This window comes from Hippocampus comes, unplaced genomic scaffold, assembly GCF_001891065.2.
Source record: "Hippocampus comes isolate QL1 unplaced genomic scaffold, H_comes_QL1_v1.1 scaffold105, whole genome shotgun sequence".
NCBI lineage: Eukaryota > Metazoa > Chordata > Actinopteri > Syngnathiformes > Syngnathidae > Hippocampus > Hippocampus comes.
This window is the reverse complement of record NW_017806235.1, coordinates 2,638,693-2,663,687: the sequence shown is the minus strand read 5'-3', so window position 1 is coordinate 2,663,687 and position 24,995 is coordinate 2,638,693. Positions and strand designations below refer to the sequence as shown.

The 24,995-nt window shown below is 43.3% G+C and overlaps 4 protein-coding genes and 1 long non-coding RNA gene across 8 annotated transcripts; 3 read left to right on the top strand and 2 right to left on the bottom strand.

The window, feature by feature from the left end:
• Positions 1–2: 2 nt before the first annotated feature.
• On the bottom strand, positions 3–5,405 carry prpf38b (pre-mRNA processing factor 38B). Its single transcript, XM_019856762.1, has 6 exons — positions 5,005–5,405; positions 4,060–4,128; positions 3,703–3,854; positions 3,558–3,618; positions 1,350–1,585; positions 3–1,190 (listed from the first exon to the last, which is right to left on the bottom strand). Exons 1-6 carry the CDS (start codon positions 5,200–5,202, stop codon positions 536–538), a joined length of 1,371 nt encoding a protein of 456 aa, XP_019712321.1. The 5' UTR covers positions 5,203–5,405; the 3' UTR covers positions 3–535.
• Positions 5,406–5,433: 28 nt separating this feature from the next.
• On the top strand, positions 5,434–20,110 carry LOC109507379 (calcium-binding mitochondrial carrier protein SCaMC-1-like). 3 transcript variants are annotated; one of them, XM_019856760.1, is made up of 11 exons: positions 5,434–5,535; positions 6,790–6,890; positions 15,346–15,472; positions 16,449–16,536; positions 16,775–16,886; positions 18,166–18,324; positions 18,401–18,553; positions 18,636–18,743; positions 18,916–19,083; positions 19,157–19,307; positions 19,627–20,110. In XM_019856760.1, exons 1-11 carry the CDS (start codon positions 5,529–5,531, stop codon positions 19,806–19,808), a joined length of 1,356 nt encoding a protein of 451 aa, XP_019712319.1. In that variant the 5' UTR covers positions 5,434–5,528; the 3' UTR covers positions 19,809–20,110. The 3 variants fall into 3 exon arrangements, with proteins under 3 accessions (XP_019712319.1, XP_019712320.1, XP_019712318.1); XM_019856761.1 differs by lacking the exons at positions 5,434–5,535; positions 6,790–6,890 and adding exons at positions 13,852–13,949; positions 15,083–15,225; XM_019856759.1 differs by lacking the exons at positions 5,434–5,535; positions 6,790–6,890 and adding an exon at positions 14,385–15,225.
• LOC109507381 (protein FAM102B-like) lies at positions 6,183–13,539 on the bottom strand. The gene is made up of 11 exons (XM_019856763.1): positions 13,293–13,539; positions 11,567–11,687; positions 11,245–11,274; positions 10,911–11,027; positions 10,668–10,714; positions 9,044–9,147; positions 8,523–8,603; positions 8,189–8,396; positions 7,898–8,034; positions 7,228–7,291; positions 6,183–7,076 (listed from the first exon to the last, which is right to left on the bottom strand). The coding sequence occupies exons 1-11, from the start codon at positions 13,433–13,435 to the stop codon at positions 7,034–7,036; spliced, it is 1,095 nt and encodes a 364-aa protein (XP_019712322.1). The 5' UTR covers positions 13,436–13,539; the 3' UTR covers positions 6,183–7,033.
• On the top strand, positions 9,155–10,575 carry LOC109507384 (uncharacterized). Its single transcript, XR_002166453.1, has 2 exons — positions 9,155–9,533; positions 9,565–10,575. It is a non-coding gene; the product is annotated as an uncharacterized LOC109507384 (long non-coding RNA).
• A 495-nt stretch (positions 20,111–20,605) lies between the features above and the next one.
• prkab2 (protein kinase, AMP-activated, beta 2 non-catalytic subunit) lies at positions 20,606–24,945 on the top strand. 2 transcript variants are annotated; one of them, XM_019856764.1, is made up of 8 exons: positions 20,606–20,764; positions 21,872–22,048; positions 22,122–22,279; positions 22,577–22,670; positions 22,937–23,051; positions 23,346–23,479; positions 23,559–23,627; positions 23,812–24,945. In XM_019856764.1, the coding sequence occupies exons 2-8, from the start codon at positions 21,890–21,892 to the stop codon at positions 23,887–23,889; spliced, it is 807 nt and encodes a 268-aa protein (XP_019712323.1). In that variant the 5' UTR covers positions 20,606–20,764; positions 21,872–21,889; the 3' UTR covers positions 23,890–24,945. The 2 variants fall into 2 exon arrangements, with proteins under 2 accessions (XP_019712323.1, XP_019712324.1); XM_019856765.1 differs by lacking the exon at positions 20,606–20,764 and adding an exon at positions 21,063–21,395.
• The last annotated feature ends 50 nt before the right edge of the window (positions 24,946–24,995 follow it).

Genomic DNA, 24,995 nt, shown 5'->3' with positions numbered 1-24,995 from the left:
CCCATTGTTCATAAAAGTATTTTATTAGAAAACAAAAGCAACAGAGCAACAACTCAAGACACATGACAAGCTGTGGTCTCAGCTGCACCCTTTGCGGACTCTACTTGAAGGGATTAAAACATTCTCAGGTGGTCTCCAGAATCAGAAACGGAATCCATCAGATCAGTTGTGAAGTACACAGATGCATCGACATTTCGTTTATGCATTTATTTCTTTTTTAGAAATCGTGGTATGTGGCTAAATATGGTAGCATTTAGCTCGGCCTGACTGTTCCCAACACATGGATGAATGCAACTCCTGCCACTGATGTGTCGACAAGTCTCAGAAACATGAGATATATACAAAAATCATATTTTCCAGGGGCCGAAACGATGAACCATACGAAATTAAAACGCCACCCTTCCAATGTCAAGTGAGGACTAACGACGGCTTACTAGGACGTGAAAAAAAGCAAAAACCAAACGACGATTCCGGGTGACATTCAGTCTATGAGACAAGAAGTGGATTTAAAAAAATAATAATGTAGCAAGTGACATCACTCAACGCTGGGACTCCTTCGCCGCTCGCCGTGTTTGCTGTGGTCGTTACTGGCCTCTCGCAGGTGATGGCTCCGCTCTCGGCTGCGACTGCGTTTGTGCGAGCGTTGTTCTCCGTCTCGTTCTTTCTCTCTGCTGTGGCTGCCGTCGCGCTTCCTGCTCTTCTCCTCGCCGCCGCTCTTGTGCCGCCTCTCCCGGCTGCGACTCCGGCTCGACTTTTTGGCCTTGCGCTCTTCCCTGTGCCTGTCCCTGTCATCTTTGTGTCTCCTGTCGTCGCTTTCTCCTTTGCTCTTCCTCTCCCTGGACCTGTCCCTCTCGGCGGGTCGCTCCCTGTGATGGTCCCGCTCCTTCCTCTTGCTCCTATCGTCACCTCCGTCCCGCTCCTTGTCTTTGCGCTCGCTCCTTTTGTCCCGGCTGCCGCTGCGGCTCCGTCGCCGCTCGCGTCGATCTTGGTGGTTTCGTTCTGCGCTGCGGGATCGTCTCCTCTCCCTGTCCCTATCGCGCTCCCTGGCATCCCTCTCCTTCCTCTGACGCTCCCGCTCCCTCTCCAGCTCGCGGTCGTAGCTGGGGCCATGGCGGTCTCGTTCGCGGTGGTGACTCCGGCTCCTCGACCGCTTTGGAGAGCGTCTGGGGCTCGGTGTCCGCCTGGGGGTCCTGCGAAGAACACTGCCGTTAATAACAAGGCCCGGCCGGCTCCGGGCTAAAGAGTTCAAGAAATTATCTTTCAATTTGTTTTGGGAAATGATGAGACGTTTCGTTCCAGCATGCAGCGATTTTGAGACAGGGATTCCATCCGACAAGTTTCTAAATGACCTTGAGGGCCGACGGTCCCCTTGTCGCCCCGGCTCGTCGAAGGCCTCTTCCTCCTCCGGCAGCTCTTTCTGAGGCACCTTCCGAGGCCTGCTCTTCATCTGCTGGTCGATGCTCTTTTGCACAGGCACCGGGATGCGGGGGAACAGAGTGGAGAACCACTCCAGTTTGGTGAGGAAGGAGCGCAGCATCTCGCCGACGGTCATCACGCAGCCACCGCCGGCCTTCACGTCCAGCTCCTGGAATCAAATGGTGGCGGGCGGCCCGACAGGAAAACGGCTTAATAAATCGGTAGGGCACATTGTTGCATCAACTCAAAAAAAGGCAATATGTGATGGCCAAGTACTGAGCCTTCACCTCTGTTCATCTAGCTTAATCTCTCTAGTCAAATGTGTCTGCCTTTACTTTTACCACATGGAGGGGGGGAAAACAGAATTAAGTGTCACACATGGTTTGGCTCATCTAAACTGTCTAGCATACATCTGTGCTCACAACAGTGAAGCATTGGTGATGGTAAAACGTTAGCAGATTAGTGACACCCCATCTGGCTCGCCACAAAGTATGTTCATCTACTTTTAGACTGAGAGTAGATGAGGTGAAGTAATCTGAGCACATTGAGCTCCGTTCCTCACTTTACTAAAATGAAAGAGAAAGAAACATGAGCTGCCTCCTCCTCCTTCCCTCCTCAGCATAATGGGAGTCTCGTGGAGCTTGTGACGAGACAACAGGCCACACTGGAAGCACAGATGTGGGCAGGGGGGGGGGGGCGAGGGCACCCCTCCCTCGCTTGAAATGGTCGTTAACTTTGTATGGTAGAGAACAGCCGCTTTGCACTCACACACGCAAACCAACAGTGCTGAGATACACTATCCAATTCACCTGCAGCACAATGGGCATCTAAAGAAAAAAACAGGGGAATTAACCAGTTGTTTAGAATTCGGAATGAGAGAGATAATGTGAATATTTCAATTCAGTAGAATGCAGAAAAGCAAGAGAGGCCTGGTTGCACACCTAGAATCAAACACGTAACACCGAGCACGTCATTAGGTACAGCTGAACAATTTCGCGACGCCCGATGGAAGAGCCGCGTCAAATAGTTTGACTATAAAATGGCCCGGTGAGTGACGCGAGACTCGGCGAACGAGAGCGTCGAGTTGGCCGTTGTGAGCGCAGGTTAGCGGCTTGCTGTTAACTAGCTAACCCGCAGGTGTCAAACTCCGGTCCTCGAGGGCCACTGTCGCGCATGCTTTCGGTCTTTTGCTCCTCTAACACACCAGATTCAAATGATCAGCTCGTCAGCAATCCCGCAGAAGCCTGATAATGATCCGAATCATTTGAATCAGCCGTGTTGGTGGAGGCGAAACATCTAAAACTGGAGTTTGGGCGTCGGCGATGCCCATAGCCGCTTGTGAATAATTGTATTACGTTTATTTCGTTACGGTTTGTTCAGTAAAAGTGATAAAAACTGCACTGGCAAATAACTATTTTTTTCAGTAGTGTTTGGTGTAAAAAGTTTGAGAACCACCGTTAGCTGTAATATTAACATTTTCTTGATATAGTGAATTTTGTTTAATGTTGGCTACAATCATCAAAATTAGAAAATCAATTAAACTGAACTACTGACAAGCACCCCACCCCACGCCTAAAAATATATTCTAATTTATTGAGAACGAATTGAGGCCAATATAGAAGGAAATTATGAGTTCAGTTATTATATTGCATCTCATTACGATTGTACAGCTACACCTCGTAAAGTGCCCAGTGAGTGCAACAACACTGCTTGCTACACGAGAAGAGGTTTGAATGTGTGCATCAATACAATTGCCAATTACAGAGAACTCTTTGGTGCAACTAGTCCTGGTCAAATCTTGACAAAAGCATATGGACATGCCTTAATTAATTAATTAATAAATAAAATAAAATAATAATAAATTACACATGACTAGTAAAAGATGTGCTCTGCGTCATTTAAGGTACTTACCCCGACAACAACCAGCAGCATGGAAGTGAGCAAGTAACCTAGCTACTCAGGTTTACAGGACAAAACTGCGAATAATTAAGCCAAATGAAGGCAAAGGTGAAAAATCAGCTATGAGCATCACAGCAGGAGAGGGGGTAATGGGGAGGGGGAGGGGTCAGTCTCAACGCATGGATCGCATGTGTTTAATGAAGAGAAATAGAAACATAATAGTATTACCAGGCGTGACATACCTCCTCATCATCCATGAATCCGTCATACCAGTCGATTAAATCGGCTGGGGGCTGTGTGTATCTGAACAAGATTCAAGAGCGCGTCAAAAACCGATACCTCGGGGTATTTGCGCTGCGGCGCGGCGGCAATGACCGATAAGCGTACCGTATGTACATGAAGCCGAGTGCTCTGATGTAGGGCGAGTCGGTGTGCGTGATGAGGCCCATCAGCTGCTTGCGTGTCAACTTGAGCGTAAACAGTTTGTATAGTAGACAGAAGGCCGTTGACACAATGCCACCTGTGCCAACTCCTCGAACCTAGAGGGGATCGAGTCCAAAACAATTTATCGGCTGCGTTGTGGCACACTAAAACAGTCTATGTATGCCAAACATTAACTGAATTGTTTATGATTGGAAGTCTTTTCAACTTAGTAACGTCATCCTATAATATCAGTGAGGCAAGGGAGGACTGCAAGAGGGTTAAGGATGGGGGGAAAAGAAAAAGCACGTACTTCTCACTTACCCCTCCGCACATTCCAGTCTGACCTGCAGTCTTTCTGCTTCCTTTCTCCCATGGCTCAACGTGAGTCACCTGCAAGTTCAGGAAACAGATGGATGGATGACCTACTGCCCACACCATCCTTCTCACAAATTATGTTTGTTTGCACTATTTAAGTCAAGTTTGTAAGGCCAATGATGCTATTTTGAACACGTCAACACTGAGAATTTTGGCCTGTACCAGCTCATTGAACGATACTTTTAACTGAAACTTGTGAATCATTCAGAAGGGTTTCTCCAAGTAGCAGACAACACAAAAGCATTGAGGAAATATGCTGAAAAATAATTTATTGTACAGTTTTACTGTCATTTAAAGGCCTTATTTGACTACATTCTATGTATGTGATACTACACAAAAATATTCCCCCCAAAATCCAAATTTCCCTTTTTGGGGGAAATCTTATGTTGTTTTTGTTGTTGTTTTTTTTTTTTTTTTTTTTTTAAGATGCCAGCTATCGATATAAAAAGGTGGCAATTTCAATAAAACTATATATATAGCGTGCATGTCATTTTAAAGGGGTTTCCGGCCCTTGCCAATGAAACAGGTGTCTTTGAAACTAGAGCAATCTCTTCACATGACTACAAATCTTTCGTAAATGCTGATACCGGCGTGGGCTGTTTCCGAGACAATTGCAACATTTGTAATTAAACTCTCTTCTTGTATTTAAAATGTAGATGCTCTACGACAGCGCACTAACGCCACTTTGTTAGCTTAAAATGATATGCAGATAATTTGGACACTGTGCGTTCAGGATAACGAGCACATAAATGTGAAGTGTTTCTAATTTAAATATGGCAAACACTTCCCTTGAGCTACTCGAACCCATGGTAGCAGTTAGCGACGCGCTAGCCTAGCCTACCCAGCTGCGGTTAGCCAACAAGCATGCAGATTAGCATCGGCCAACGTTACCTTGAAATAGATTTCGTCCACAACTTCGTGGTAAGTCTTTAGCTCATACAGCTGAACTTTGAAATACGGCGAGGACAGGACATTAGTAAGAATCATCGGGTTGAGGTTCATAGTCTTTTCGTTGCCCCACAGGGGCAATACGTTGCCATGTTTTCCGGACGCGGGCTTGCTCACGGCCTGGCTCCCCATGTTAGCCATGTTGGCTAAATCCCGCGACGCCGAGCTTCTCAAGTACGGTTGGACTCCTTCCAGTTACAAATCCATCTGTTTTACTTCAGTCCAATCCCGATTGTTGCCAATCTGGCGAGTTATCGGTACAAAATCGTTGGCGAATGGACGATAACAATTGAGCGCCGTCGATGTTGGAGCTAATGCGCTGCCTATGATGATGCGAAGTGGAACCGGAACTGGATGGTGGCGAGGTGGTGCAGTGCTCTCGCGCAACGTCAACGTGGGATGGTGAGGCGCATATTTTTGGTTATATTTCTGTGGAATATTTTGAAGTTGGATTTAACTACAATTGGATGTTCTGTAAGTATCACGCCTCCGTAATTTTAACACAAATCTCAACAACTGCCTTTCATTTTCTATGTGTGGCTGACAACGAAGCAGACAGACGGGTGACCGGCTCTCTTGCTCGCTCGAACGTAACCAATTTCAAAGATTTTTTAAAAAATTGTGACATGCTAGATTAATTTAAAAACATACAGCAACAACTTTGTCTATACAATTCAATACATTTTACCGCAGCAATTATTTTTCTTTCGCTCTTATTTTGCGCATGAGACGTCAGTATCATAAGGCGTGCGCAGTCATGATCCCAACGGTTAGAGTTCCATCTTTTTTTTTTTCAGCGGTCGAGTCCGTTTTATGAGAAATAAAACATTAAGTTTCAGTTTCTGGAAGCCAAAAGCGTCCTTGGGTTTAGACGTTTTTAAACAGTAAAAATACCCACACAAAATATTAAACGTTTTATTCATCATACATTTCTGTGGAGTGAATCAAAATGACATTAGCGGTACTTACAGTGCTAAACATAACAGTACAACCATGTATTTTCTTTTCGTAACTGCAATAAACACTGACAAAAGCCATAATTTGACCATTGCTGCCAATACTCTATACTATTTTAAGACTTCAAAAATGTGACTTGATCATAATGAATGTGTGGTTGTGTGTTTAGATAGCTTTTCATACTTTATTTTGCACAGCTAGGAACTTTACATGAAGATATATTCTGTGAAAAGTAAGCTTTTTCAAATCCATTTCTCAGTATACCATAAAAATTGACTCGAAGGACATTCAAGGTTTTCTAACAACTCTTGCTATACACTCATTTGTTGAGCATTATCTATTAAGATTAATTAAAATAATACTTTAAATAAAAACAATTTATGACCATTAGTGTTAAACATCTTAACTGCATTGTTACAAGACAGTAATTTACCTGTGACAAAATTACATGACTTACATTAAATAAATATAGAGTCCATAGAACAGTTAAAGTACCTCATGTCACACCCCCTTCACTTATCACCTTCAAGCATCGGCTTTGCAGTCGCAAGGGTCAGAACAGAGATAATAAAGAATAAAACATGGGTGAAATGCCTTGATGTTTTATGAAATAAGAAATGACTGGGAAATGGTAGCTTATCCATACGCTCACAAAACACCAGTAAAAGATGCAAAAACCTAGTGGAAATGACACACACTCAAAAAATGTAAAGTAATGCTGAATAGTTTTGCATTCATGACATTAATAACCTTTTCTTGAAATGTACAATGATTCCAGGATCACTGATTCCTGCTCAGCTGCTTCCCATGCACTCAGTGGCCTTCAACTGCACTTGTTGGATACTAGAGGGACTTCCTGGTCTACAGATGCTGTAGGTATTCCCGTACTGTCCTGTCCTGTACACAACTGCTGGCTCTTCGTGGAATGAGGAGCAGGCGATTTCTGACGCCGCTTCCGAATGCATCAATGTAATTAATACGGCACCCTTCACGATGGTCACGCGCTTCTCAAAGCTCAGTGCTTGATCACCACCTGTTCAAATGCTCCAGCTGCAACCCTGAAAGAAAAGGCCACACATATTTCACATTCCAAGAAACGAGCACACACTTGTAAAAATGGTTGGAATTAAACCTCATATTATGACTGGACTTATTTCATGAAATGGGGCACACACACACACACACACATTGCAGTTACATAACACCCACCGAATGTGCTGGCTTCCCAAAGCCGTACTCCCGCCAGGACCGACAAACAATCGGAGTCCTTCCTCTGTGACAAGACACGCACACAAATACATTACAATATGTAAATGCCATGGCAAAAAATAACTTAAAATGAAAATAGTTGGCGACTGCGCCCCACATCATGTGACTGTTGTGCTGCAATTGAAAAACCTGACCCTGTATCGGGTTTTGAGGCGCTACTGCACTGCATTATTTATTTAGTTATTTTTTGATGAACCACAAAAACATTGCGAAATTGTCAAGGATGAAGCAGATTCCCACAAAGGGAGGAAACGGGCCCTAATTGAGTTTTTTAAATTAATTGTTTCATCCCACCGATGCCCCAAAGGGATAGGGTCCAGTTCACCAACAACTCTGAACAGGACGAGCCTTATAAAACAATGGATGGACGTGTGGATCTTAATATGAAAAAATGTAGTGATAGCATGATGCAAGTTAAAAAGGGTTCTTTCTGTAAAATCTATGCTTTAAATGAATAATGTCAGTTCAGCATCCAAGCTGTCCATTTTCTGCCTCGCCACGACCGGCAGAAAATCTTATGCACTCAAGTGCACTGGGACGGCGCATCACTTTAACGTAATTTGATTCCATCAGCAGGATGCTAGCTGACTTCCCAGTTTTAAGTACACACCCTCCGTACTGGAGTCCAAGATACTGTGACTGAAATCCTGGCCCTGCAGGATTTTTTCAATGATGTCGTCTGCGTTGACCCTGGTGTCGTTTACCCTCGTCAGCTGATTCTCCATTGAGTTCTGCTTGACCGGATGTCTAATTGGCAGATAAGAACAAGGTGGGATATTGTGTAAATCTATTCGATGGGACATTCAACGTTCAATTGTTTATTGACTTCAAAACACAAATTCCGGATGGATCATCCTTGTGCGCATATTCACGTGTTCATTCGGGCGGATGTGTGTGTTACCTTGACGTTTTGGCAGTTGTGCAGTTCTGTTCTGTAGCGTGATGGCAGCTCGCGGGGTTTGGCGGAGAGGACCGGCTCTCCTTATCTGCTTTTTCTGTTTGCTGCTCGCTGGGCTCCGGGATACTGTCGATGCCTAACGAGGCAGAACCACCTGACGCGTTCCTTCGATGTCTCAGATCTGGTGAGCTGGAATGATTTGAACTGTAGCCTGTAAAATAAGATTAGATGGAGGAGATGAGAGGAATACTGTATTTGTCCCGGGGAGAATGTGTGTGTGTGTGTGTGTGTGTGTGTGTGTGTGTGTGTGTGTGTGTGTGTGTGTGTGTGTGTGTACCCGAAACTTTGGACTGTTGACTGGTGTAGCTGGATGTTCTGGTGTGACCACTGGGAAGCCTTTCCTCTAGGACTGGAGTCGCTGAGGAGAGCAAAAATCTGCATTTTAGTAAGACCTTAAAATTCTTTACTTCGTTTTATCCTAACGTAAGTCTTCCTCAACAAAGTATATACTCATGCTATATTGTGTTTACAGTCTTGTGTGGATTTTGTTCAATCAGGCAGTGTTTTTTTATTCATTCAGCTCCTTCACACTATTTTTTGATGAATGTTTCATAATCATGAGCTGCAACGATGGTATCCTGTTGAGATCCACCACCCAGCTGTCAATGTCAGTTCTAAATTTTCTCTTGAAGAAGCCCCTTTTAAAAAGTGGATCGCATTTTCCTCTGCAACGGCTATAGCGGCCTCTGCTGCCCCAAGTGGTAAAAGGAAGGATGCCGAGGCCATCTGTTTTAATGTCAAGATGGTCAAGAATTTTACATTTATGGCTTATTAGAGGCTGTTTGTGTGTGTCGCTACCTGTTAGCGAATGGGATGTGTGCATGTCTCCTCCCTTACGCTCCTCGAGGAGACACGCTGACTCAGCCTGCGGTACACCCAATGTCATGGCTGTGGATGAGGGCCTGCAAGGAGAGCGAGAAGTTTTCTTTTTTAAAAGCAGATCATTAGATGATGGACCTCAGTTGACTTTCAAGTTGTTGTCATTTTTAAACAATGTAAAGCGTGTCAAACCGCCGCCATGTTAAAATCTTTAACTTGACAGGCGTCTTTTAACTACTATTTGAAGAATTAGTAGAGCAGACAAAAAAACGCATTACTGTCTTTGTCGAGGCGAGACAATAGACACTAAAATACGTCACGACTTTCCTTTCTGGTAAGAGCATGAATACACGTTAAGTTAGAAATGGATGATTCATGAGTGGATTTCAATTGTCATAACTTGAGTACCACGTGCTGCAGCAGACACGAATAGACGGGCCACACCCTTTATTTCCTTCTGTGTTGCTATGTTAAACACACGAATGACCAGGGTGGGGAAGCAGAGTCATAATTCCATTGCGCGGTGCTATAAATCCATCACATGCAGTGAGTAACACCGAGTGGGATGAGTGACCGGGCTGCCACTAGTTGACACTTTGGGCAGGCAGTTCCTTGGCTGCAACTTATGTACAGGGTGTTCCAAGCCCCGCCCCCGATCCCCTAAAAAAGAAAATAAAATAGGGCAAAAATAGAAAATGGGAATGTGCAACTTCAGATATTGCCCAATAATATCACTTTGACAAAAAAAAAAAAAAAAAAAAAAGAATATAAAATAACATAAAGGCAAATTCTGCCACAAGAACTGGTCTTGAATGACTGTTCTTTGTTTACTTTGCACAAGACTCTGGCATGCAAAGAGGGCTTGACTTCCTTGGTATTGATCTTATCACTTTATCAGCTGTCGCAAAAGAACATGAATAACCGTAGGGCGCGTTATCAGCTCTCAGATAAAATCTGAGGATCAAAATGATACTTTGATCTCCGTTGGGTAATTTTCACATCAGAAAACAGAAAGTGCGTCAGTGAATTGACAGACAGGATGTTACTCTGATTTCTAGAACATGCAGCAGGATGCCCCTAAAGGCTGAAGAATTTGGACGCAAGTGTTCCATGCAAATCTGGCTTCTCGGAACGATCTGAGCAATGTTATTGAAGGAAAAAAAAATATACATCACAAAGTCCGCTATGCCGAGATTGAAGAGCAGAGACTTAATTTGACTCAAGTTGCCGTACGTTGTACAATTGTATGCAGGTTGTGTAATAGATCATGTCAAGTTTCTCTCTCCCAACTAAAAGCTACGCCTCAGAAGGTGAGTAGTTTTATTTTGTCTGCATTATGCAGTCAGTGACGTCTCCACAAGTATTTTTCTACGACAATAATGTTAAACTACCAGTTAAAAAACATTGTATCGTTATGTTGTATGATGGTGACAGTTGAATGAAGCCAAGTGTTAGCCTAATGTTATTATTTGCTATAGGAAAGATTGCCTTGAAAGAAATTAAAAAAAAAAAAAAAAAAAAAGTTGTAAACCCCCCTTGACAATTTTACTTAAAAGAATTTCAAATTAGATTTATGAACTGGAGTCAAAGAGGGCATCCTCACGTTTTAAAACAGGGGTCCCCAGACATCAGTTGCGTTGTGATGACAACCTGGAAGACAAGATAAATGTCAACTAGGAGGATGACGAACAATCGCTTCGATCAGAAGAAGGGGAACATTTTATGGCACGTTTTTTTCTTTTGGGCTATTCCGAATTCTGCAGCACATGACCAAACTGCATTTCATTCTAGCACCAACTACAAGTATGATGGTTTTGAGACCAATCTTGACAACATGGCGTGATACCTTAAGAATTGAATTGTCCTGTCTGGTTTTCTTGGTATCATATCCCTCCAGGAGACATCTTCTTGTCGTGCTGCCTGAGCCAGCAAACTCAGACAGGTTTAAATCAGCAAAGCCCAGCTGCACGTAGTAGACAAGGCAAAATTAGTTACTTGTTAACGGCGTGGATTCTGAATTACAGATACAGTATTTCAATCAGTAAGCCGGAACTGTACATAAAAGCAGTCACGGTGTGAAAAGTACATCGAGGGCCTGCTGTTGACCGCTAGCTTGCGTAAAGGGAGTGATAACATTGTTCCAATTGGATTATTGATTCTGAAGCTCATGGAAGAAATACCTTTGCAAATGATTTCCCACCCTTCAATTCCTGGAATGACAAAAACACCAGAATTAGTTAGCATCCCTAAGTGGATTTTATTATAGAGCATGAGCATTTATGGGTTACATAACTTTTGAATCAACTTTCCTAGAATATCACAGTGGTGCCAGATTTACACTATAAACCCCTCTACGCGATGACTTTGGGATCCTGGTTACAAAATTAACATTGCTTCTTAACTTACATAATGATTTTTATTACTCGACACTTTCAATTCTCACTTCCGGCATTTTTGTCACATCGACAGAATGAATCTTGGGGCCCGATACCTGACACTTACCTTGCGCACTGACACCCTACACACACATGGATCCAGTACACCTGTCCGGGCATTAGCGCTCATCTTACACATGAAGGAGAAGCGTTTCCTCCAGTGCACACAGTTGGCTTGGACGGGCTCCCTAGAAAGAAAGCAGATTGAAAAACTTGACTCGAACTCACCACAGGATGGGATTCGAATATTGATATTCACGGTTCTAAATGGCATTCACATGAAAATCACAATTCTGATTTTATATATACATGCGGTTAGAGCCCCCGCAACTAAAACAGAAAATAGAGCGTACAATTTGGTTTGTCTGAGCAAACCATTACCGCGGCGATGTTTTGACGACTAACGATGGGGTTGGCAAGAGTTACGTCTCAGCTCGTTTTTCCGCAGTGACTCATATTGGCTGTACGCAACAGATGAACAGTGTTTTTTTTTCTTCTTCAAAGGAAGGAAGTTATTTTTATTTTGGTTATCACCATGGAGTCCCTAAACTGTCCGCACATTTTGCCTTTAGAAAAATGTATGACTAAACCCAGGACCTCGGAACTGCAAAGCAGAATTGCTAACCACTAGGGACCTGCGCTGCTGTGTTCACATACAGTACTGTAAAAACAATAAATCAATCCATAATACTACCTGTAAAGGTTTTTTTTTTGCATTAAATAGTAGTCAGTGACAGAATTGCTGTCAGCTGACTATTATGGTTTTGAGACATACCACTTTAATAAATAAATATATTAATTTACAATGATCTCTTAAACTATTGAGCCAAGTGGTTGCGAGGCAACAAATAACATCACTGCAGCAGTACAATCACCATTCCATTGTACATTGAGTGTACAATAATAAGTATTCCATTGTAAATTGTGTAAACTAAGTTCTGCCTTGTACAATAAGTAAAGTAAATTCAAGTATTCCCTTGCAACCACATACAATAACTAGTTAAAGTACCTTCTTGTACAATAAGTAAAGCTTAAGTATCCCCCTGTCTCCTCATACAATAAGTTAAAGCGCTCGCTTGCCTTGTACACTTGTACAATAAATACATTAATGTACTGTACTCCATTGCACCTTTTCACAAAAGTATGTTAAAGTATTCCTTTGTACACTGGTACAAGTTAAAATACTCCCTTATATAAGTAGGCTGAAGTACTCCCTCGTACAATACACAGTTAGTTAGTGAAATAGTTGACGTACTAAGTAAGTAAAAATATTTCCTTGTACCTCGCAAAATAAATTTAAAACTTGCTTGAACCCTTGTGAAATAATTAAGGTAATCCCGTGTACAATAAGAAACGTTTTATTCCCTTGTAACCTCCCAAAACAGGTAATGTACTCGCTTGTACAATAAAAGACTACACTTATGTATTGAATCGTGTACAGCTTTTAAGTGGTTTAGAAGTTAATTAAAATGTAATTATTGTTAATTTAATATAAAAAGTAATTAGTGTTATTTTAATAAATAGGTCAAAAACATCGTATTTAGTGTTACGTGGCATGACAGTAATTCTCTTCCCAAGTACAGTACTATATTTTTCAATGTAATACTTAAACATCAGCTTCAAATTTACACAGTTAGCTAAAAGCTAAACGGTGACTTTTGACCAAGCATCAACTCCTCCTCCATTTAATACACACGTTTTACGTCAAGAACAAAACAAATCTAAATAATTTTTGACTGACGTCAACTAAGTGACGGGCTGCGAAAAGAAGCTGCCAACATCCCCAAACTTACCGAGAAGACTCTTGGACGAAGGATCCGTGCACGAGGCGAACTTTGCAAAACAAGACACCGTTGACGAATGGAACTGACGACAGCTCCTCCAAGTCGAAGTCCACTTTGAATTCGAATCTCTTTTTCATGAGAAAGAACGACATGCTGCGTCAAGTGGGCGACGGCAAGGAAGACGGGTGCCAAAAGGCAGCCGGATAAGACAGGACAGGATTTTCTCAACCGACTGCTGCCCCCCTCGGCTGTTCAAAAACTTTTCAAACTTCATACGGGCTTCTCCTTCCCACCCATCTCGTGCCCATTGAGACACTCGTGACGTGTCATCATTTCGTTGGCTGCAACGCTTGACAACAAACTTTATTCACCTCTCGAAATTCAAATCTCGCTACACGGGGAGTTTGCTCAAACATTGTGCAATACTTGCATTTCGGCCTCGACGCTCCATTCTGTCACTGAGAAGTCATAAGAAGCAGCTCGTCGTCACAAAACGAATTCAAAAATATGACGCAACTGCAACGTCTACAGCCCCATTTGAAGTTCACGTTAACTAAAAAACAAAAACATTGCAGGTATGCGGGTAAACGTTTTACTAAAGGTCCACCTCAGTTAGTGGCGTATTTTGTTTTTACAGAGCAGTCAGACAATTCTGCCCGTTCAAAGGTAAAAATTCCCAGTAATTATTGTTTGTAGTTTGCATGGGTGTCGAACTGTACTGCATCATCGTGGGGCAGACGTGTACATTTTCGGGGGCAGGTGCTAAAGCCCTCCTCCCCGAAAAAGATCCCCCCCATCGCCAATGATTGGGGCATTTCGATGGGGGTGGAGGGCGCACATTCACATTTTTCTGTTCAATAATGCGTGCGCGCGCACGCACACACGAAAAAAGGGAATTTGACATGTGAAATATAAATATTTACACACGCGCACACAACCTCACAAAGATTTGGTCTTCTCGGTGTTCATTTTCATTCAAATGGTGTGTTTTCATGAACCCATGTCTGCTTTTTCCTTTACGTAAAGAAATAAATTTAACATCTTGACTTAAAAAAAAACTCATGGGGATCATTGAAATGATTATTTTATATTTTACATAAAAAAAAATCACAGCACAAAAACAAAAAAATGTCAAAATGTTTGTGCAGTGGTGTCCTCTTTCAGAAGAAAGCATTTTTTTCACTCAAATTTAAAAACTTGGGGCTAAAAATCGTTGCTTGGAGTAGTTGCTAAATCCAGCAGCGTCATTGCTAATTCAGCAGCAATTTGCAATGAAACACCGCCGCCTAGCGGCCACCTACCGCGTTGCACTTAAGGAAACCTTACACTGCGTGTTTCAAACGACACGTCTGTGGAGATGGATAGAGAGATTAGGCCAAACATGTCCTGCTTCGTCTTCGTTCTCTCATTGTAGCACACAGACCGGCAACCAGGAAGTTCACCTGCGGGGGACCATGCCAGAATCTTCGCGTCCACGAGTGGTGTGTGTCGGAGCGTTTTTTAGTTTAGCGTCATTGCTGTTTTTCCGCAGAAAATGCTGCGAATAGCGTCGCAGCCGTCGTAGCTCCGCCCTTGCAACAACTGCATTTCCTCCCAGGGAAGCATTGGAGCGCTTTGCGTTTGGACGGTACTGTACATCCAATATCCGCGCAAGGATTTCAACAGTGGGTTTTTATGTTGAAGCTATAACGTCGTGGGTTGTTTCCAACATGGATTAAAAGCTATTTGGTCTCGCACGCGTCGCTTGCACACGACCTGCACCATGTTTCGGACGTTGCGAAGCGGTTTACTCCCCACAGCCCGGTGCTGGGATGCCGACAGTGAGCGGTCCTACCAGGACCTGTTTGAGAAGCTCGATGCGAATAAAGATGGAAAGGTGGATGTCGCCGAACTGCGGGCGGGCCTGAAGGCGATGGGAGTGTTCCGCCAAGGTGCTGCTCAGGTACAGCTCGGCCGGGCGCTTGTGCGAACTCCGGAGCCCTCCTCGATCGCCTCCCTTTGCATGCATTCATTCCATCTGGAAAGTGCTGGCAAGAATGAGCCAGTTTGTGTGTGTTTGCAGAAAATTGTGATGAGTGGTGACCAGAATAAGGACGGCAGTCTGGACTTCCACGAGTTTACCAAATATTTGAAGGAGCACGAGAAGAAACTGAGGCTAACGTTTAAGAGTCTGGACAGAAACAACGACGGTAGGAATTGCATCACCGTCAAAACACTCTGCAAGAGTTCCTTCATGCTGGCACACATTCAAGTCCGGAACAAATAAGAGACCACTGCTACATGATCTGTTTAGATGAGTGGTTCTCCGACTGGAAACTCCCAAAATAATATAAATATTGTCATTTTGTTTCAGAAAATAAAATGACGTTTGAGTACGTTGAGGTTCAAGAGCAAAACTCACATTAACCAGGTCAAATAAATATTTTAATTGGCTCTTATTTTGTCGCTATATTTTTTGCGTGAAGTGAAAGAGTACTTTTTAACTCAAATTGACAGCTGACTGCAATACTCCATATATGGTAAAGTGATGGCAAACAAAACACAGAAGCAGACGACACTTTTGGTCTGCATTTTTTTGTTCGCTACAAGCGGAGACTTTAGATTTGGCTTTAATTTCATGAATACAAGGAGGACTCAAATAGACACTGGCTATTTTATCTGAAAGTATGCTTCAGAATGTTTTTGTAACATGCAGGAATACAATTTTGTGTTCTCTGTAGTAATTCTTTGAATTTATAACATGCTTATTTTTTTTTATACTCACAGGGCAAAAACAACATGCAGTGTTATTTTTACTTCTGGTGTTAAAATGGGTTTGTGGCTCCTGGTGTGTGTGTGTGTGTGTGTGTGTTATTTTTTTCTGTAGGACTATGCAAAGAGCTGTTTCAGTATTTTGCCGGGTCTTTTCATGCAACTCTTAAAATTTATGCTCGTATTTACAACTGTGCAACTTGGCTCAATACAATACAATACAGGCTCAAATATGTATGAGCCCCCCCCCTGGAAATGCAGGTACTCAGTATGAAATGGTTGTCATGTATTTTTTTCTGAAACCTCCTAAAGCTTACATCACACACTCATTGTCAAGTTTAAAATCCATTGGGGTGCTGCATGATGACAAAAATCACGAACCCTCCCCAACTGCAATCGTTATCTTTATATCAGGGCGGATTGATGCCACCGAGATCCAGCAGTCTCTTGCAGAACTGGGCTTGGACATCAACAAAGTGGATGCCCTGAAAATCCTGCAGAGGTTTGCCCACCAACTTGTGTGTCTATTTTTTTCCAGCTATAATGAAAACACAGTCACGTTTTCCTTTTGCTGTTATGCTTCATCGGCTCTGAATTTGGACTTTTCTGTATTTTGTAAAAGCCTATTAAAAAAATAACAGCAGGAAACGATGAGCTGCGATATAGTGAGGCTTCAATGTCGCATTCAACATCCCATCGCTGAATGAACTTTGCTTTTTTTTTTTTTTTTTTTTCTCCAGCATGGACATTGATGGCACTATGATGGTTGACTGGAACGAGTGGAGAGAACACTTCCTGTTTCACCCCGCACACAACCTGCAGGAGATCATACGCTACTGGAAACACTCTTCGGTACGACTCGTTTGCACACAGACGTGAAATTAAAACGTTCGCTTGTGAAACGGCGTCAATCAATTTGCAGTGCAATCAAGTCACGCGTCGTCGCCCTTTAGATAGACTATATGGATTTTTCTCTCTCCAGTAAACATTTTGACCGCTGCTTAGAAAGACTTTGGCTGTCGAAAATAATTAGGTCAGGTCTGTTGTAGCACTCTCAGCGGCTCTTAATCCAAATTAAGTGTAGAGTGCCTCCTCAGTTATTATTTAGCGTGCGCAGCTTGAGATACATCATGTGGACAAAAGTATTGGCGCAGGGTTCGATTCCGGCTCCGGCCTTCCTGTGTGGCGTTTGCATATTCTCCCTGTGCCTGCGTGGGTTTTCTCCGGGTACTCCGGTTTCCTCTCACCTTCCAAAAACATGCGTGGCAGGTTAATGGAACACTCCAATTTGTCCCAAGGTGTGAGTGTGAGCGCGGATGGGTGTTGGTCTCTGTGTGCCCTGCGATTGGCTGTAAACCGGTTCAGGGTGTCCCCCGCCTACTGCCCGAAGACAGCTGGAACAGGCTCCAGCAGGCCCCGTGACCCTCGTGAGGATAAGCGAATCAGAAAATCGATATTGTGCAAGCTTTTATAGGTCTAACTCAAAAACGTGACGTGCTAGAAAAAGAGCAAAAACATTTTTAAATCAGCATCAGAAATACATTTAGGGACACATAAAGTCATCAAATTTGTTGTTGACCACTGTAAATATTTTTGACCAAATATATGCGGTTGGATAATTTCCCACAGCGTCACTGATGATCTTTGACGGCACTTATTGCTTTAGAATCTCTGGTTTAGTAAAAAAAAAAGAAACACTTATACATCTGGTGCGTGTTTGGTTTGAGAACCAGATAGTACCGTATTTTTGTTCCTCATTATTGGACCACATGATTTGAAATTACCTCTGCACCTCGTGTCACCAGAGGACACACTGCTTTTGCTTTTGGGAAAACACCGCTTATGTTTATCCGAAGCTCTGAAGGGTTCTGTCAACTAGAGCGCAGGTCGTTGCTTATATTTCTTCACAGTTTGGAATCCACCATTCACCTTTAAAATAAAATGCCGCTGATTGACATCGAGCACCGTGCGGCTGTTGTGATTCTTGAGTTTACGGTGGAATCATATTTGTCGGCTGCAGTTTGTCAAATCGTTGCAACATTGTGACATCACACTTCAGAAAAGGAAGTTGGAGGAACTTGTGAATGTCTAATCCGGAATGAAGTAATGAGGTGGCCGATGTGGTCTGTAGGTGCTGGATATAGGTGACAGCCTCGCCATCCCTGATGAGTTCACCGAGGAGGAGAAGAGCTCAGGCGGTTGGTGGAAGCAACTGGTCGCAGGCGCCGTGGCGGGCTCCGTCTCTCGCACCGGTACGGCCCCTCTTGATAGATTGAAGGTTTTCATGCAGGTAAATCCACTTTAACCAAAGGTTTGTCTTTGGTTTGGATGGGGAAATGTCAACGGCGTTGTTTTATTCCATCCAGGTTCACTCCACTAAAACCAACAAAATAAGTCTGGCAAAAGGTTTCAAGCAGATGATCGTCGAGGGAGGTGTAACTTCGCTGTGGCGGGGCAACGGCATCAATGTTCTCAAGATCGCACCTGAGACGGCCATCAAATTTATGGCATATGAGCAGGTACCGATCCTCTGAGAAGCGCTTTTGTATGCAATGTGGAGATACGGTACAGCAACTTTTTTTTCCCCCCCTTTGGTTGCAGTTTAAGAAGTTGTTATCAGGTGAAGGTGAAAACATTGAGACGCACAAAAGGTTTCTGTCTGGCTCGCTAGCTGGCGCGACTGCACAGACCGCCATTTACCCCATGGAGGTACCATTAATGTTTATTTCATTACAGTGAACCCCCTTTGAGCGAAGATATTCCGATACGTTTTGAGAGACACCCAAATATGACACTGTAATATTTACTGCAATAAACCGACCTCGTGCACTTGATAAGAGAGGACAGAATACATGGCTTTCTTTTCGTCTCCTTCCCCAAGGTATTAAAGACTAGACTGACACTGAGGAAAACCGGCCAGTATTCAGGAATGTTCGATTGTGCTAAGACAATCCTGAAGAAAGAAGGTGTCAAGGCCTTCTACAAGGGCTACATTCCAAACTTACTTGGCATTATTCCCTACGCGGGGATAGACCTTGCTGTTTATGAGGTACGGAGACCGGACGGCGATTATGAATGAACAAATTCCTTCGCTGAATCTATTCTACGCGTCTTTGCCGCAGAGTCTGAAGAATGCGTGGCTATCGTATCACACCAAAGATTCGGCTAACCCAGGTGTTCTTGTGTTGCTGGGATGCGGGACGATTTCGAGTACCTGCGGACAGCTGGCCAGCTATCCGCTTGCCCTCGTCCGCACGCGCATGCAAGCGAGAGGTAACGTGCTATGTGACTCGGGATGCTCAGTGAAGGTCCATTGTGCGCTCATTAAATGGTAACATTGGTCAAAATAATTCACCCTGTCATCGTCTACCGTGTCCGTATTTTGCTTTTTGCATCTACATTGTCTGCTTGCGCATCCTATGAAAAAGATAGACAGAAAGAAGCCTAATGTTACTTATAGGTTGGCGTCAGTCACTTTTCAGCCTAAAAAATGTCTGGGGAAAATGTTTAAAGGTTGTAAGGCATTTTAGTTTCACCCTAAAATGTCACCGCAAGCCCCACATTTTTATGTGTTTCTCTTATTTCTCCCCAGCGTCCCTGAATGCATCAGACCAGCCCAGCATGAGTTCCCTTCTCAAGAACATTGTCATCAAAGATGGCTTTTTTGGACTCTACCGAGGTATCCTGCCCAATTTTATGAAAGTCATTCCAGCTGTCAGCATCAGCTACGTCGTTTACGAGTACATGAAGATTGGTTTGGGAATCAGTAAATGACACGGCAAACAAACGAGTGTGGACACCCTGTTTTCAGCTGAATGACCTGAGATGGCTGGCGAAATGTGGCATGACTTCCACCAGCTTACACTGGACCTCTGTGGTCAGACAGATGTACTGTATTGCACAAAGAATGGTCTGCTCTTAGCTAAAAGATGAATTATTTATACTTACAGCATGCTTCTTTGTTTTCCTGCTGCTGTGATAGACACTCAAATGTCCACCCTTTGCAAACAATACTTGACTCAAGAGCTGAACTGTATGCGAATGCAAACATAAAACTGTGAAACTACAAAACCAAACAGGTTGTCAAATGTGACATGTTGTCATCGAGCCTAAATCAGAAACTGGTGGTTATAAAAGCCTTCTTTCAATGTTTTTTTAAAGCAATCTGTGATAGGCTCCAGCACGCCCGCAACCCTGAGGATGAGCGGATTAGAAATGAATGGATGGATTTTGCGGAATGTATCACTCGCTCGAATGGAGTTTTTTTTTTTTTTTGCCTTTTCAATTGTCCTTGCTGGAGCACCGTAGTTAACACCAACCAAAACGGCAGCGTGTGGGAGGAAAGCATAGACATATAAAAAGCACACCAGCTATGCCAATTGTACGTCAACATCGCCGCCATTATGAATGTTACAAAGTGGAGCGCTCGTTTAATATGCCACATGCACTCAGAGCCAGGTCACATAGGAGGACTGAGCGATGACGATGTGAATTATGAGTTCTTTTTGTGGGTGTAATACGTCAGTGAGTCTCGACTGTATAGTCCCGTACTTGCAGTATTTTAATGGACTGTTCTGCCACATACAGTATGGCGGACGTATCGCAGCAACGGCTCAACCCATGTCGTTTGTCAGCGCGGTCAAAGTGTTATCTATTTATATATGTCTATGGGGGAGAGGAGGCGTGTTCTCGGCTGAAGACAGCAGGGTGATAAACACCAGCTCGTTAAGGTGAGTTGTCAGCTTCGTTTGCGACGGATTGTTTAATAAATAACTTTTCTGGTGTTGTCACGCACAAACGTGACGGCACGAACGATTATCAACACCACAAAAGCGGCCTGGTAGTGGTGACATAGCTTGTGGTCTCGGCTAGCCGCGCCACAAGCAGCATCTAAAAATACACTTGACTGCGTGATGTGTGGAGGTTACAACTCGAAGGATACAACACGTTTCTGTTTATTGAGAATTGTATTATGACTTGTTCGAATAAAGTTTCTATTAAAAAAACGAAAAAAAAAAGATACAACACGTTCACTTCTGCTGCTGTTTATATGGGTTGTTGGTCAAGGCATATATTGGAAAAATAACGGCACACCAGCCAATTGTGAAAATCCGCGTATAACTGACGCCCGTTATAATGTATCGGGGGGGGGGGGTATTGCAAAAACGGTGATAAATATTCAATCACCGTTTTCCAGGAAAACGGGAGTTTGAACCTCATCCTTCCCATATGTCTCGCATTTTTTTAACTACTGAAAAAATTCCGTGAAAAGGTGAATCCGTGGGACCAAACCGCGAATATTCCGCCATCTAGTGGAAGAGCATTTTTATCCCTGTCACTATATGTGGCTGCCATAAACAGGTGAGCAAAGATACACGATTTGAGGGAAGTAACGGCATTCTGTATTCGCTATAAGATCCCACAAGTTGGCACCAGAGCCCTGGCTAGCAGGAAAGTGGTAATTGGTGTCAAGGAAGTAAGTTGAAGTTATACATCTCGACTGAGAGACAATAAGAGAATTGGTGTCAAGGAAGTAAGTTGAAGTGATACATCTCGACTGAGAGACAATAAGAGAATTGAGTGTCGGACAAGAGCTACGTTGAGCTTGGGTTGTTAACTGACGTTACAGAGTCTTTGTTGCATGTGTATGTTTTTGCACCGCTTAATGACTATTCAAAAGCTCAAGCTAAGAAACAACGGAGGCCTTGTTATTGTTTAACAAATACTATTCCTCACAATTCTGGTGCCCTTATTTTGAATATCAAACAAGCTGTTATCCATTTATTTCATATTTAAATGTTCTGGTGGTAGTCTTTTCATTTCCTGTTGTCTGTCAGTGGTGTAACTGGAATCAGATGGGCAACACAAGCGACAGGGTGTCTGCAGACCGCCATGGGGCTAAAGCTCACCGTTCAGACAGCGGCGGGGGTCACAAGGACCTTGAACCCAGCAGCAAGATGGTGGACAGCACGGATGACCCCAACATCTTCAACACACACGGCCTGGAGTCTAAGGTGATGCGGGAATTATATACGCGACAAACATGAACGCTCGTTGAATTGTGGCTTTTTGTATTTCCAATTCTAGGTGTTGGGTGAGAAAGAATTCACCCCAGATCTGGACGATCTGGTGAAAACTGTTCCTCAGGCTCGTCCCACGGTTATCCGATGGGCTGGAGGGGGGAAGGAGGTCTACATTGCTGGCTCCTTTAATAACTGGAGCAATAAGATACCGCTCAACAAAAGGTAAAAATATATTCTTTAAAAAAAAAAAAATGCTATAGAACGTTTCTAAACAAATTGATCGGCTGATGACTGAATCGGAGGCGTGTCCAAGAGCATGAATACATTTGTTCTCAAGCTAGTTCCAATAAACCCAATATAAATGTTTTTTATAGTTTGCAAAAAAAAAAATAAAAATTATTGTGTCTCATTTGCTGTTTTAAGTATATGGGAAGGGTTAAAAAAAATTGATTGATAAAGTAGGGTTCACTTCACCCTCATCGTCTCTGCTAATCCGATTGTCTTCTTTTCTTAACAAAGCCACAGTGACTTTGTGGCAATCCTGGACTTGCCTGAAGGTGAGCACCAGTACAAGTTTTTCGTCGACGGGCAATGGGTGCACGATCCTTCAGAGGTACGTCCGATTTCTTGATTCACGGCCTTGGAAATTCTACTTTGACTCCAACTTTCTCTGTTTGCTGAGAGTTGCTGTCTCGAAGCTAAATTGCTAAGAACAATACGAAAGACGAAGCATGATTCATTTGGAAATGGAAGATTGGATAAATAAAATCAGAACTGCTACATAAATAAACAATAGTAACTATTCATACTTATTTACAACTCATTTTCCCCCAATTTCCAAGGCACAAAGGTGATGCCCATGTGTCTTTTTTTTTCCAGCCAGTGGTGACAAGCCAGCTCGGCACCATCAACAACCTGATCCAAGTGAAGAAGTCCGACTTTGAGGTCTTTGATGCCCTGCAGGTCGACTCTCTGGAGTGCTCTGACACATCGGGTGTGTTTCGTCCTCAGATTGGCACTCTTATTCGTTCTTTTTCCACACAGGCACTACTGTGTTTAGGCTCAAGGCGGCGCGTCAAACATTTTATTGCAGAGAACATTTTTGATTTGCGCTCTCCTTTCATTTCGCGCCATTGACGACTACAGACGCCAAAGATCCAAAATCGCCAAATGTTTGATTTCCACTCTTGTAATGTGGGGTGTGTCGCACACACTAAAGGAAAATCGCTCGGTACAACCTTTCAGACATCTGACAAGCGTGCCTGACTAACTCCGCTTCCACTTCCAGATCTCTCCAGCTCACCTCCTGGCCCGTACGGGCAGAGTCAATACGTGTTCCGACCTGAGGGGCATTTCAAAGCTCCGCCCATACTCCCCCCTCACCTTCTTCAGGTCATACTCAACAAGGACACGAATATTTCAGTAAGTGCTGACTGCTTTTTTTTTTTTTGGTCCAGTTTTTGTGTCTGCCATGTGATAACGCACCCCTCCGTCTTGGCAGTGTGACCCCGCCCTGCTTCCTGAACCGAACCACGTGATGCTGAACCATCTCTACGCACTCTCTATCAAGGTGAGCCTGCACTTCTCCAACCAGTGTCGGCGGTGGTGTCAACAGAAAATCTTCAAAAACAAATGACATTACTTCGTAACGTACTGCAGCAGTTGGAGATGTTATGATGATGCTGATTTTGTATGTTAGCTCTCCCCCGACATGCAAATGATGGTCCGCTGAGCTGCCACTGTTGTCCTTGCAGGATGGCGTCATGGTGCTGAGTGCCACTCACCGATACAAGAAGAAATATGTGACCTCGCTGCTCTACAAGCCCATCTAATCTTCGCGTCCGCCGCTGCGATGCGAGCGCTCCGGGATTGCAGCGAGTTAGTTTTCATGACACTTAGCGCCAAAGTCTTGCACTTGAAACACGTTTACGGCTTTAAAGGCATCGGCTATGGCCTCATGGCTACATTTAGGGCTATCAAATACAGAATGTAGCAACGTGCATTCGCAGTTTGACGACGACTGCACTGCGGCATTGACTGCATCACTGTGCGTGTGTGTGTGTGTGTGTGTGTGTCGAATGTTTTGCTGCACGTTGTCACCATTTGCATGTCAGTGTGTTTAAGTCGGGTTTGGCAGATTCTGAATTTGTCAGAAAAAAATTCTGATCACCGATTCATTTAACTTTTTTTTTTTCTTCGAAAGCAATATATAATGAATAAAATAACTTGGGGGTTTTTTTGGTCCGTTAATGCTGACGACAACAGAAATTTGAATTACAGGCAGATCATTTGACTTTAAGTATTAAACATTAAAAAAAAAAATCAAATACAAAACTGCTTTTTAGCATGAAATCACATTTCTTCTCGACGCCATTATTTTCTTTGCCATGAAGTGATGACTAATGAATAGGGAACCAGATGCCTGAACAGCTTATGACTGTTTTAGGAGAACGTAAGGTGATGTCTCCAGCCCCTGAAAGTCACTCTCGAGTTGGTATTGCTCCAATAAAAAGTGCAATAAGAGGAGGAGGATGTTATTGATTTCACAGTGACACCAGTTCAGTATTCCCGTTTAGATTTGCTGTACCTGGAATGTTTTTCTGTTCTGTTCTTTGATGACGTTTAACATGTTTATTTGTGGTGACCTTCAGAAGTATATTTTATCTATGCAGTTGGTGTGCGTTTCCTGTATTTATTCAACCAGGCGATAGTGTTAACGTGTGAGTTCGCCGACAGCGGCATACGAATCGGAGCAAAACTTGAATTTGACAGCCAACATTTATGGATGTTTCGAAATGCTTTGCGGTTCGGGTGTGAAAGTTGATTTTGCACAAGGTTGTTCTTGTTAAAAAGACAAAAATGACAATAAAAAAAAGGACAAACTTTTATTACCTTGAGTCGTTTTGTTCGGCGAAAAACGCCTTACTATACATGGTGG

Bases quoted from the DNA above. Each gene is read 5' to 3' on its own strand.
- prpf38b (XM_019856762.1), bottom strand. From the start codon at position 5,202: ATGGCTAACATGGGGAGCCAGGCCGTGAGCAAGCCCGCGTCCGGAAAA. The intron at 3,855-4,059 runs GTAAGTGAGAAG...GATCCCCTCTAG, and splicing joins AGACTGGAATGTGCGGAGGG to GTTCGAGGAGTTGGCACAGG. The intron at 1,586-3,557 runs GTATGTCACGCC...ATTTGATTCCAG, and splicing joins GATTCATGGATGATGAGGAG to GAGCTGGACGTGAAGGCCGG.
- LOC109507381 (XM_019856763.1), bottom strand. From the start codon at position 13,435: ATGTCGTTCTTTCTCATGAAAAAGAGATTCGAATTCAAAGTGGACTTC. The intron at 11,275-11,566 runs GTAAGTGTCAGG...TTGTCATTCCAG, and splicing joins GTAGGGTGTCAGTGCGCAAG to GAATTGAAGGGTGGGAAATC. The intron at 8,604-9,043 runs GTAGCGACACAC...TGCTCTCCTCAG, and splicing joins CACATCCCATTCGCTAACAG to CGACTCCAGTCCTAGAGGAA.
- LOC109507379 (XM_019856759.1), top strand. From the start codon at position 15,046: ATGTTTCGGACGTTGCGAAGCGGTTTACTCCCCACAGCCCGGTGCTGG. The intron at 18,325-18,400 runs GTAAATCCACTT...TATTCCATCCAG, and splicing joins GATTGAAGGTTTTCATGCAG to GTTCACTCCACTAAAACCAA. The intron at 18,744-18,915 runs GTACCATTAATG...TCCTTCCCCAAG, and splicing joins CCGCCATTTACCCCATGGAG to GTATTAAAGACTAGACTGAC.
- prkab2 (XM_019856764.1), top strand. From the start codon at position 21,890: ATGGGCAACACAAGCGACAGGGTGTCTGCAGACCGCCATGGGGCTAAA. The intron at 22,671-22,936 runs GTACGTCCGATT...TTTTTTTTCCAG, and splicing joins GGGTGCACGATCCTTCAGAG to CCAGTGGTGACAAGCCAGCT. The intron at 23,628-23,811 runs GTGAGCCTGCAC...TTGTCCTTGCAG, and splicing joins TCTACGCACTCTCTATCAAG to GATGGCGTCATGGTGCTGAG.